Below are 12,296 nucleotides of genomic sequence, written 5' to 3'. Positions count from 1 at the left end.
CTGGGACCCCCAAACCCTGCATGTACCCACAGACCTCTCCAGGGACCCCCAGACCCTGCCTGGGACCCGGGACCCTGCTTGCACCCCTAAACCCTGCCCAGGACACCCAAATCCTTCCTGGGGACCCCAGACCCTGCCTGGGTAGGACCCAGGACCCTGCCTGCACCCCCAAGATCGTGCCTGAGCCCTGGACTCCACCTGTGCCCCCCAGATACTGCCTGCACCCCAGACCCTGCCTGGGACCCCCAGATCCCGCCTGGGTCCGTAGACCTCATCTGCACTCCACAGATCCCACCTGGGTCCTCCAGGCCCTGCCTGTAACCCTGGACTCTGCTGCTTCCCCCAGAACTCTCCTGGCCCCCCAGACTCTGCCTGTATCCCCTACACCCCCCACATCCCTGCACCTCTATGCCACAACCCCCACCATGTGGGCTGGCTAGGGTGGGGTGTGCAGAGAGACCCCGGGGGGGGGGCCCTCCCTGGAAGGCCAGAACCAGCTGGAACCGGCATGGGAATGAAAACAATCATCCTTGCCCTCATGGGTTGCTGTGTGGGGGTTTCGGGGACCCCGAGAGCCCCAATAAATATCAGTTAAGGGGGGCCAGGCGGTAGCACAGCGGGTTAAGCGCAGGTGGCACAAAGCGCAAGGACCCACATAAGGATCCAGGTTCAAGCCCCCGGCTCCCCACCTGCAGGGGAGTCGTTTCACAGGCAGTGAAGCAGGTCTGCAGGTGTCTGTCTTTCTCTCCCCCTCTCTGTCTTCCCCTCCTCTCTCCATTTCTCTCTGTCCTATCCAACAACGATGACATCAACAACAATAATAATAACTACAACAATAAAAAGACAACAAGGGCAACAAAAGGAGAAATAAATAAAACTTAAAAGAGAGAGAGAAGATAGAAAGGGAGGGAGGGAGGGAGGGAGGAAGGAAAAGGTTGGTTGCATTTACTGTACGTGAAAGATGTGGAGAACCAGGGCACCATTTTGGCTCGTGTTACCCTGGGGATCGAACCGGGAGCCTCAGGCATACAAGTCCTGTGCTCTGGCAGCTGGGCTGTCTCCCCGGCTGCTGCTCAAGATTTTTCTGTTTTAGAGACAGAGAAGGTGGGAGGGAGAGACATCACAGCATGGCTTCCCCATCCTTGAGTGGGGCTCCCACAGGGTGGCCAGGGACTAGAACCCGAGTCCTCACACCTGGCAGTGTGGAGCCTCCTTCCAGCCCTGCAGGGCTCTGGCTTTTGATTTTTCAGAATTTTCTTTCTTTCTTTCTTTCTTTCTTTCTCTCCACTCGGGGCTTTTTCAGAGAGAGGGATAGGGAGGAGAGAGAGGCCCCCCAGCCCCCACCCAAGTGCGAGGCTGCAGTGTCTTGTATCTGCCCGTGTGTATTACGCAGGTGCAAGGGTCCCGACTTCAGGTCTCTGTCTGCGGGGGCAGACTGAGCACAGCACCCCCAGCCCAGCGGCAAAGCCCACTGAGTCCCCCGCACCCCAGGGCGCCCCGTGTCCCCACTTTGCTCACTGGGGGATCCTGCGTCCCGCAGGCACGCTGACCCAGGCCATCCGGAATTTTGCCAAGAGCCTGGAGGGCTGGCTGACCTCGGCCATGAGCGACTTCCCTCAGCACGTGGTTCAGACCAAGGTGAGCAGACTAGAGCCCCTGGGGGCGGGGCCTGGGCGTGTGGGCGGGGCCTCCGGCCCCTGGGCAGATCTTTAAACAGGCTGGGCCTGGGGTGGGGCCTCGGCCTGTGAGTGGAGTCTGGGGCGGGGCTTCTGGGATGTGGGCGGAGTCTGGTACGTGGCTGGGGTCCCGACAGACTGGGGAGACCCCTGGGCCCTGCTGTGTGTAGCAGGAAGGGACGGGAACCTTTTTCTTTGCTTAAGATTGATTTTATTATACAATGTTTAAAAATATTTATTTATTCCCTTTGTTGTAGTTATTATTGTTGTTATGGATGTCATCGTTGTTGGATAGGACAGAGAAATGGAGAGAGGAAGAGAAGACAGAGAGGGGGAGAGAAAGACAGACACCTGCAGACCTGCTTCACCGCCTGTGAAGTGACTCCCCTGCAGGTGGGGAGCCGGGGGCTCGAACCGGGATCCTCACGTTGGTCTTTGCATTTTGCGCCACCTGAGCTTAACCCGTTGCGCTACCACCCTACTCCCACAGAATAAATATTTTAAAAGAGAGAGAGAGACCTCCGGCAGCGTTGGATTCATTCTGCAGGCACCAAGCCCCAGCCGTGACACTAGTGGCAATTAAAAATAATAATAATAATGAATTACTTTCTAAGAAAGGCGCGCGCGTGGTCCGGGAGGTGGCGCAGTGGATAAAGCATTGGACTCTCAAGCATGAGGTCCTGAGTTCAGTCCCCAGCAGCACGTGGACCACAGTGATGTCTGGTTCTTTCTCTCCTATCTTTCTCATCAATCAATCAATCAGTAAAAATATTAAAAAAAAAAAAAAAAGAAGTAGGGGAGTCGGGCGGTATGCAGGGGGTTAAGTGCAGGTGGCGCAAAGCACAAGGACCGGCGTAAGGATCCCGGTTCGAGCCCCCGGCTCCCCACCTGCAGGGGAGTCGCTTCACAGGCAGTGAAGCAGGTCTGCAGGCGTCTGTCTTTCTCTCCCCCTCTCTGTCTTCCCCTCCTCTCTCCATTTCTCTCTGTCCTATCCAACAACGACGACATCAACAACAATAATAACTACAGCAAGGGCAACAAAAGGGAATAAACAAATATTTTTTTTAAAAAATTGGCAGTTGGGGAGTCGGGTGGTAGCGCAGCAGGTTAAGCACACGTGGCGCAAAGCACAAGGACCGACAGAAGGATCTGGGTTCGAGCCCCGGCTCCCCACCTGCAGGGGAGTTAAGCATAAAAATAAAAAACATTGGCCAACCTCTGGGAGACCAGCTGTTCTGGGAAGTTTTTACAGCTCTTCCATAAGCAGATTATGGCCAGCCTGGGCATCTGGTCCCTGTGCCCAGGTGCCCGGGGGACCCTGGGGGAGACTTCTCAACCCCCAGGACCCCCGGGGGGCGGTGAATCTCAGGACAGTGTGGGTCCCCTAACCAGGGGGAAGGGCCTGAATTTGCATTCCCGTGGCTCTGGCTGTGCTCGCTCTCCCAGGGCCCTGGACGCCCCCAGCGCCGCCCTTCAATGCGACTCTCCCCCCCCCACCCCCGCAGGTGGGGGTGGTCAGCGCCTTCGCACAGACCCTGCGACGCTACACGTCACTCAACCACCTGGCGCAGGCGGCTCGCGCGGTGCTGCAGAACTCGGCGCAGATCAGCCAGATGCTCAGCGACCTCAACCGCGTGGACTTCGCCAACGTGCAGGTGGGCCCGGGGCCAAGCACAGCGCCGGGGAGCCCCGTGACGGTGGACCGGCTGTGGGGTCTCTCCTCTCAGGACCATGCACAGCACCCAGGGAGCCCATGGAGGGTGGGCAGGGCTGTGGGGTCTCTCCTCTCTCAGCACCATGCACAGCACCCAGGGAGCCCCATGGAGGGTGGGCAGGGCTGTGGGGTCTCTCCTCTCTCAGCACCAGGCACAGCACCCAGGGAGCCCATGGAGGGTGGGCAGGGCTGTGGGGTCTCTCCTCTCTCAGCACCCTGCACAGCACCCAGGGAGCCCATGGAGGGTGGGCAGGGCTGTGGGGTCTCTCCTCTCTCAGCACCAGGCACAGCACCCAGGGAGCCCATGGAGGGTGGGCAGGGCTGTGGGGTCTCTCCTCTCTCAGCACCATGGACAGCACCCAGGGAGCCCATGGAGGGTGGGCAGGGCTGTGGGGTGTCTCCTCTCTCAGCACCATGGACAGCACCCAGGGAGCCCATGGAGGGTGGGCAGGGCTGTGGGGTCTCTCCTCTCTCAGCACCATGCACAGCACCCAGGGAGCCCCATGGAGGGTGGGCAGGGCTGTGGGGTCTCTCCTCTCTCAGCACCATGCACAGCACCCAGGGAGCCCATGGAGGGTGGGCAGGGCTGTGGGGTCTCTCCTCTCTCAGCACCATGGACAGCACCCAGGGAGCCCATGGAGGGTGGGCAGGGCTGTGGGGTCTCTCCTCTCTCAGCACCCTGCACAGCACCCAGGGAGTCCCATGGAGGGTGGGCAGGGCTGTGGGGTCTCTCCTCTCTCAGCACCAGGCACAGCACCCAGGGAGCCCATGGAGGGTGGGCAGGGCTGTGGGGTCTCTCCTCTCTCAGCACCCTGCACAGCACCCAGGGAGCCCATGGAGGGTGGGCAGGGCTGTGGGGTCTCTCCTCTCTCAGCACCATGGACAGCACCCAGGGAGCCCATGGAGGGTGGGCAGGGCTGTGGGGTGTCTCCTCTCTCAGCACCATGGACAGCACCCAGGGAGCCCATGGAGGGTGGGCAGGGCTGTGGGGTCTCTCCTCTCTCAGCACCATGCACAGCACCCAGGGAGCCCCATGGAGGGTGGGCAGGGCTGTGGGGTCTCTCCTCTCTCAGCACCATGCACAGCACCCAGGGAGCCCATGGAGGGTGGGCAGGGCTGTGGGGTCTCTCCTCTCTCAGCACCATGGACAGCACCCAGGGAGCCCATGGAGGGTGGGCAGGGCTGTGGGGTCTCTCCTCTCTCAGCACCCTGCACAGCACCCAGGGAGTCCCATGGAGGGTGGGCAGGGCTGTGGGGTCTCTCCTCTCTCAGCACCAGGCATAGCACCCAGGGAGCCCATGGAGGGTGGGCAGGGCTGTGGGGTCTCTCCTCTCTCAGCACCAGGCACAGCACCCAGGGAGCCCATGGAGGGTGGGCAGGGCTGTGGGGTCTCTCCTCTCTCAGCACCAGGCACAGCACCCAAGGAGCCCATGGAGGGTGGGCAGGGCTGTGGGGTCTCTCCTCTCTCAGCACCAGGCACAGCACCCAGGGAGCCCATGGAGGGTAGGCAGGGCTGTGGGGTCTCCTCTCTCAGCACCAGGCACAGCACCCAGGGAGCCCCATGGAGGGTGGGCAGGACTGTGGGGGTCTCTCCCCGTCTTTTATTCTGTCTCTTTCTAAGGTCACTGATTATTTAAAGTGTTTTTGTTTTTTATTTCCACAGCACTGCTCAGCTCTGGCTGATGGTGGTGTGGAGGATTGAACCTGGGGCTTTGGAGCCTGGGTCACAGTAGTCTCTTTGCAGAATCATTATGCTACCTACCGCTGCCCATATTGTTCAGTTATTAATGAGAGAGGCAGAGAGAGAGTGAGGGAGAGAGGCCGAGCAGATACTGCCACATGTGATGCTGGCAATCAAACTCAGAACTTCATGTTTAAGAATTCAGTGTTTGGGAGTCGGGCGGTAGCGCAGCGGGTTAAAGCGCAGGTGGCGCAAAGCACAAGGACCGGCATAAGGATCCTGGTTCGAACCCCCGGCTCCCCACCTGCAGGGGAGTCGCTTCCCAGGCGGTGAAGCAGGTCTGCAGGTGTCTGTCTTTCTCTCCCCCTCTCTGTCTTCTCCTCCTCTCTCCATTTCTCTCTGTCCTATCCAACAATGACAACAACAATAATAACTACAACAATAAAACAACAAGGGAAACAAAAGGGAATAAATAAATAAAATAAATATTTTTTTTAAAAAAAGAATTCAGTGTTTGGGGGCCGGGTGGTGGGCATGTTACAGTGTGCAAGGACCCAGGTTCAAGCCTCCGGCCCCACCTGCAGGGGTAAAGCTTCCCGAGTGGTGAAGCAGGGTTGCAGGGGTCTCTGTCTCTCTCCCTCTATATCTCCCCCTTCTTCTTAGTTTCTGGCTGTCTCTATCCAATAAATAAAAATATCTTTTTAAAAAAATCCAATTTTTGTGGTCCAGTAGGTGGCGCAGTGGATAAAGCATTGGACTTTCAAACACGAGGTTCTGAGTTCTTCTCTCATTAATAAATAAAATATTTTTTTAAAAAAAAATCCTTGTGGGGTGTACATAGTATAATGTTTCTGCAAAGAGACTCTTCTGCCTAAGAATCTGAGGTCCCAGCTGAGCAGGGCTCTGGAAAGAAAACAAGAAAAGGAAAGGATAAAAGAAAAAATAAAGGACATTTAAAAGATGGCTTATGCTTTATCCCCTGGGTCCCAAAGCCCTGTCTTTAAACAGTAAGTTTTCTTTACCACATAGGAATGACAGAGAAGACCAATAAAGAGATAAAAAATAATAATAATAAAAAGAATGACAGAGAAGAGGAAGATTTTCACATGATAGAAACACACACAGAGAGGACGGAGCCAGAGAAGCACTCTGATTCCCATGACACCAAGATCAAGCAGAAACCAGCTGACCAAGTCCTGGGCTCTTCCAGCTGACATTTCTCTCTCTCTCTCTCTCTCTCTCTCTCTCTCTCTCCCTCTCCCTCTCCCTCTTCTCCTTCTTCTTCCTTCTTCTTCTTCTCCTTCTCCTCCTTCTCCTTCTCCTTCTCCTCCTTCTCCTTCACCTTCTCCCTCTCCCTCTCCCTCTCCCTCTCCCTCTCCCTCTCTCTCTCTCTCCAGAGCCCTGCTCAGCTCTGGCTGATGGTGCTGCTGGGGTTTGAATCTGGAACCTCAGAGTCTCAGGCAGGAGAATCTCTTTGCAGAACCATCCTGCTAACTACCCTCTGTCCACTAAGCTTTTTCCTTTCATTGTTGTTTTTAGAGACTTTATCTCTGTATGCAGTCACTGGATAGAGATAGAAGTCGAGAGGGAAGTGGGAGAGGGAGCGAGACAGAGAGACACCTGCAGCCCCCCCCTCACTATTCATGAAGGTTAGTTCCTCCCTGCAGGTGGGGGCCCGGGGCCTGAACCCAGGTCCTTGCACATGGTGACATGTGTACTCAGCCACATGGCCCCTTGATGTTTTTTATTTATTCTTTTTTTTTTTTAAGTTTTTATTTCTTCATGAGAAAAATAGGAGGAGGGAGAGAAAGAACCAGACACCACTCTGGTCCAGGTGCTGCCGGGGATTGAACTCAGGACCTCATGCTTGAGAGTCCGATGCTTTACCCACTGCACCACCTCGAACCACTCATGTTCTGAGATAAGAAGGTGTGTGTGTGTGTGTGTGTGTGTGTGTGTGTGTGTGTGTGAGAGAGAGAGAGAGAGAGAGAGAAAAAGAGAGACATCTGTCACAGTCCTGCTCCTCTCCTAGTGAAGCCCCCCCCCCAAGTGCTCCTAGGTAAGGGTTGGTGGCTCGAACCCAGGTCCTGGGAACGTGTGCAGTGTGTGAGCTGAGCAACCCCCCTAAAGTGTTCTGATCACCACAAGCAACCTCCACCCGGCACACATCCAGGGGCTGGGGCTGGGGACGGGGTCCAGGTCTGGGGTGCTGACCCCCACCCCCCACCCCAGGAGCAGGCGTCGTGGGTGTGTCAGTGTGACGAGGGCATCGTGCAGCGGCTGGAGCAGGACTTCAAGCTGACGCTGCAGCGGCAGAGCTCGCTGGACCAGTGGGCCGCCTGGCTGGACCGCGTGGTCACCCAGGCCCTCAGGCAGCACCACGGCAGCCCCGGCTTCCCCAAGGCCGCCCGCCAGTTCCTGCTCAAGTGGTCTTTCTATAGGTGAGTCCCGCAGCTGGGGGGCACCAGGCGGGCAGCAGCTCAATGCTTCTGCTGCCTGAGGCTCTGAGGTCCCAGGTTCAAGCCCCAGCACCACCATCAGCCAGAGCTGAGCAGGACTCTGGGGAGAAAACAATTCCCACATATATAAAGAGTGTTTACAAATCAACAAGAAAAACCAGGGCCAGGGAGACAGCATGGTGGTTCTGCAAAAAGATTCTCCTGCCTGAGGCTCTGAGGCCCCAGGTTCAACCCCCAGTACCACCATCAGCCAGAGCTGAGCATGGCTCTGGGCTCTCTCCCTCCCCCTCTCCTTCCTGTCTCTCCATCCATTTATCATGTCTTTCATTAAGTAAATCATTTATTACTAAGATAAAGACTCTCCTGACTGAGGCTCTGAGGCCCCAGGTTCAACCCCCAGCACCACCATCAGCCTGTGCTGATGAGGGCTCTGGCCTCTCGTTAAATTATTAAGAAAAATAATAACGGGGAGTCGGGTGGTAGCACAGTGGGTTAAGTGCAGGTGGCACAAAGTGCAAGGACCGATATAAGAATCCCGGTTCGAGCCCCCGGCTCCCCACCTGCAGGGGAGTCGCTTCCCAGGCGGTGAAGCAGGTCTGCAGGTGTCTGTCTTTCTCTCCCCCTCTCTGTCTTCCCCTCCTCTCTCTCTCTCCATTTCTCTCTGTCCTGTCCAACAACGACGACATCAATCATAACTACAACAATAAAACAACAAAGGCAACAAAAGGGAATAAATAATAAATAAAGAACATTAAAATAATAATAATGAAGGGCTGACTGGTGGTGCACCTGTTCCCATCACAAGGACCTGGGTTCAAGCCCCTCGTCCCCACTTCAGGGGTGGGGGGAGTTTCAGGAGCGGTGGAGCAGGGCTGCAGGTGTCTCTCTGTGTCTCTGACCTTCTCTGTAACCAGTGGGATCATCACATAGGCCCGGATCTCCCAGAGAGTCCCTGGAGACGATAAGAGGAGAGAAAGGAGAGAAGAAATGAAGTGAGAGACGGGGGGGGGGGGGACAAAGAGCCAGCAGAGCGGCCCAGGGGGCCAGAGAGGGCGGTCCAGGCTCAGCAGCCCGGCAAGCGGCGGGGGGGGGGGGGGGGGGGGCAGCTACAGGCTCCAGGTCCCCTTGCTGGTCGCCCGGGACAGGGGTTGCTGCGGGAGGCGGCCACGTCCCCAGCGCCTGTCTGTCCGTCCGCCCGTCTGTCCCCAGCTCCATGGTGATCCGGGACCTGACCCTGCGCAGCGCGGCCAGTTTCGGGTCCTTCCACCTCATCCGCCTGCTGTACGATGAGTACATGTTCTACCTGGTGGAGCGCCGCGTGGCCGAGGCCGCCGGGGAGACGCCCATCGCCGTCATGGGCGAGGTGAGCCCGCGGTGACGCCCTCTGACGGCACCCGGGACTCCCATGGAGGGTGGGCAGGGCTGTGGGGTGTCTCCTCTCTCAGCACCAGGCACAGCACCCAGGGAGCCCATGGAGGGTGGGCAGGGCTGTGGGGTCTCTCCTCTCTCAGCACCAGGCACAGCACCCAGGGAGCCCCATGGAGGGTGGGCAGGGCTGTGGGGTCTCTCCTCTCTCAGCACCAGGCACAGCACCCAGGGAGCCCATGGAGGGTGGGCAGGGCTGTAGGGTCTCTCCTCTCTCAGCACCAGGCACAGCACCCAGGGAGCCCCATGGCGAGTGGGCAGGGCTGTGGGGTCTCTCCTCTCTCAGCACCAGGCACAGCACCCAGAGAGCCCCATGGAGGGTGGGCAGGGCTGTGGGGTCTCTCCTCTCTCAGCACCCTGCACAGCACCCAGGGAGCCCATGGAGGGTGGGCAGGGCTGTGGGGTCTCTCCTCTCTCAGCACCAGGCACAGCACCCAGGGAGCCCATGGAGGGTGGGCAGGGCTGTGGGGTCTCTCCTCTCTCAGCACCATGCACAGCACCCAGGGAGCCCATGGAGGGTGGGCAGGGCTGTGGGGTCTCTCCTCTCTCAGCACCATGGACAGCACCCAGGGAGCCCATGGAGGGTGGGCAGGGCTGTGGGGTCTCTCCTCTCTCAGCACCAGGCACAGCACCCAGGGAGCCCATGGAGGGTGGGCAGGGCTGTGGGGTCTCTCCTCTCTCAGCACCCTGCACAGCACCCAGGGAGCCCATGGAGGGTGGGCAGGGCTGTGGGGTCTCTCCTCTCCTGCCTTTTTCTTGTTGATTTGTAATCACTTTTTACATATGTGGCATTTCCCCCAGAGCGCTGCTCAGCTCTGGCTTATAGTGGTGCTCGGGATTGAATCTGGGGCCTCAGAGCCTCAAGCAGAAGAGGCTTTCTGCAGATGAGGCTGTCTCCCCAGCCCGGTGTATTTATTTCTCTAGTGAGAGAATCAGGGCTCCAGTCTGGCATGGACCTCGGACCTGCAAGTCCTGTTCTCTATGCACTGAGCTAAATTCATTCATTCATTCATTCATTCTCAGCACCAGGCTTTACCCCACAAGTCAACTCTTTCAGAGAGAGACACGGAGACAGAAGGAAAGGAACCCCCACCTGGAGGCTTCATCTAGTACTGTGTGGGCCAGGCTCAAACCCAGGTCAAGCACATGTCAGCGCGACCCTGGCAGTTGGTGTCTGGGCCTTATGTCTCTGTCTGTCCCAGGGGGCCCAGGGGCTGTGACATGGGGGTCGCCAGGCTGTCCCTCCCCAAACCCGTGTCCTCAGCTGCATTCTCTCTTCCAGTTCAACGACCTGGCCTCCCTGTCCCTGACCCTTCTCGACAAAGGTGGGTGCAGCTGCAGCTCCCCTGTCTCCCCTGGGCCTGGGGGGGCATCCTGCATGGGGTGTCCAGGGGCAGCCCCGTTCTGTCTGCCCAGGGCAGGGAGCTAGAGGGGCTCCGCCTGGAGCAGGGGCTGGGCACAGGGGCGGGGGGCCCCGAGCACCCAGGGCACCCCAGAGCCGGCAGCGCCCCCACCCTGCCCGCACTCACCTGCGTCCCTCCACAGAGGACATCAAGGAGCACCCTCGGGGTGGCGGCCAGGCAGACCCCGACGCCCACAGTCTGGGGCGGCCCCTGGTGAAGCGGGAGCGCAGCGAGTCCGGCCCCTCCCTGCAGGACATCTAGCCCCTCAAGTCCTGGCCGGGACCCCAGCTCCACAGCCCCTCGGTGCCCTCCCGGGGTGCAGTGCCAAGACTCTGGGGGCCCCCACTGCACCCCTCTTGCTCTGCTGGAACGGGAGAGCTGGGGAGCCCCCGTGCCAGCACCGCACCCCGAGTGAGTTTCCCACGACGGAAGGTGCCTTTTGCCCCGCTGCTCCGGGCTGGGGAGCACCCGGGGGAGAGCCGGGCACCCCAACGCTACGTGTCACCGGGAACCGCGCCCAGGGGCAGCGGAGACGCTCCGAGACAGACAAACCACAAGTGTCTTCTTCCTTCCGGAACGCGGTGGCCCCCCACCCGCACCGCAGCACTGTGACCCCCGCCCTCACCCCAGCCGGGCGCCTCGGGCCTCTCTCGGTGAGACGCGCAGCCCAAAGACAGACAGACCCGGCCCTTGGGGTTTGCCAGTGCTGCCTTATGGGCTCCTGGTGTCTCTCTCCCTCTCCCTCTCTCCTCTCTCCCTCTGTTTCTCTCCCTCTTCCCCTCTCTTTCTCTCTCTCCTCTCTCCTCTCCATTTTTTTTTTGCAAAGATTCGTTGCTGCAAGCTTTCTCCCAGGGAACTCCAGATTTTGCGTTTCTTTTTTCCCCCGTTCACACCTGAAGGTACTCATGCTAAGTCCTGTGGCCTTTCAAGACCCCCCTCTCTGTGCCCCCAAAGGGAGAGCCAGCTGTGCAGGGAAGCCCCCTAAGCACTGACGTCTAGAGACCCTCCAGTTCCACCCCTGCTTGTGACCGGTGAGGAAGGACAAGCGTGCGGCCTTTGCCCTCCTCTGTCCTCCCCTCCTGGGGCTGGGGGCTCACCCTGGGGGCCGGGGGCCCCTCCAAGAGGGACTCAAGGGGCAGTAAATTCACCAGCCTTCTGCTGCCGTATCTGCTTTTGTGTTTTTGTTTTTCTTCGTCTCAGAATCACCAAATGCCTGGACTGGGTGAAGGGCTGGGAACCCACAAAAAGAGGGCGGCGGGCTCGGGTTTAGGGGACTTGGAGCCCCGGAGCGCCACAGCACTGGGGTAAGCTCCACGGGAGGTGGAGCAGAGAAAGGGAAGCCAGAGCTTCCTCAGATGCCTCCGGGCCTCCCATGTGGTGCCAGGGCCAGAATCTGGGCCTCGGGCACCTCCCACCAGAGCTGAACAGGTGCGTGACCGTGGGTGTCCCTAGGGTGGCCCCTGCCCCCAAGACGCTCTGGGCCGACCCAGATGGGTCTCGGCCGCCCCCTGGCGGTGACCGGGGTGCAAGGCCCCACCTGCCTGCCACTGCCGGGGCCCCAAACTTCTGGTGGAAGGACTTGGGGCGGGTGGGCTGCGCAGGGGTTCTGCAGAGACTGTCCTGCCTGAGGCTCTGGGGCAAGTAATAAATAAAAGGAAAGGGAGTCGGGCGGCAGTGCAGCGGGTTAAGCGCACGTGGCGCAAAGCGCAAGGACCGGCGTCAGGATCCCGGTTCGAGCCCCCGGCTCCCCACCTGCAGGGGAGTCGCTTCCCAGGCGGCGAAGCAGGTCTGCAGGTGTCTGTCTTTCTCTCCCCCTCTGTCTTCCCCTCCTCTCTCTCTCTCCATTTCTCTCTGTCCTGTCCAACAACGACGACATCAACAACAACAACAACTACAACAACAATGGAAAAAAAAAAAAAGGAAACACAAGGAAAAAAA

General features: G+C 58.8%; 1 protein-coding gene across 2 annotated transcripts in view; it reads left to right on the top strand.

Moving 5' to 3' along the window:
- RFX2 (regulatory factor X2) overlaps positions 1–11,007 on the top strand; it is a 58,270-nt gene extending 47,263 nt beyond the window's left edge. For both annotated transcript variants that reach the window (XM_060181969.1, XM_060181968.1), the window contains 6 exons: positions 1,541–1,638; positions 3,182–3,331; positions 7,304–7,512; positions 8,740–8,893; positions 10,238–10,280; positions 10,501–11,007. In XM_060181969.1, the coding sequence (XP_060037952.1) occupies positions 1,541–1,638; positions 3,182–3,331; positions 7,304–7,512; positions 8,740–8,893; positions 10,238–10,280; positions 10,501–10,619 (773 nt within the window). In that variant the 3' untranslated portion in view covers positions 10,620–11,007. The remainder of the gene's footprint in view (positions 1–1,540; positions 1,639–3,181; positions 3,332–7,303; positions 7,513–8,739; positions 8,894–10,237; positions 10,281–10,500) is intronic.
- The last annotated feature ends 1,289 nt before the right edge of the window (positions 11,008–12,296 follow it).

Source organism: Erinaceus europaeus, chromosome 23 (assembly GCF_950295315.1).
Source record: "Erinaceus europaeus chromosome 23, mEriEur2.1, whole genome shotgun sequence".
Lineage (NCBI taxonomy): Eukaryota > Metazoa > Chordata > Mammalia > Eulipotyphla > Erinaceidae > Erinaceus > Erinaceus europaeus.
This window is presented reverse-complemented; position numbering and strand designations above follow the sequence as displayed.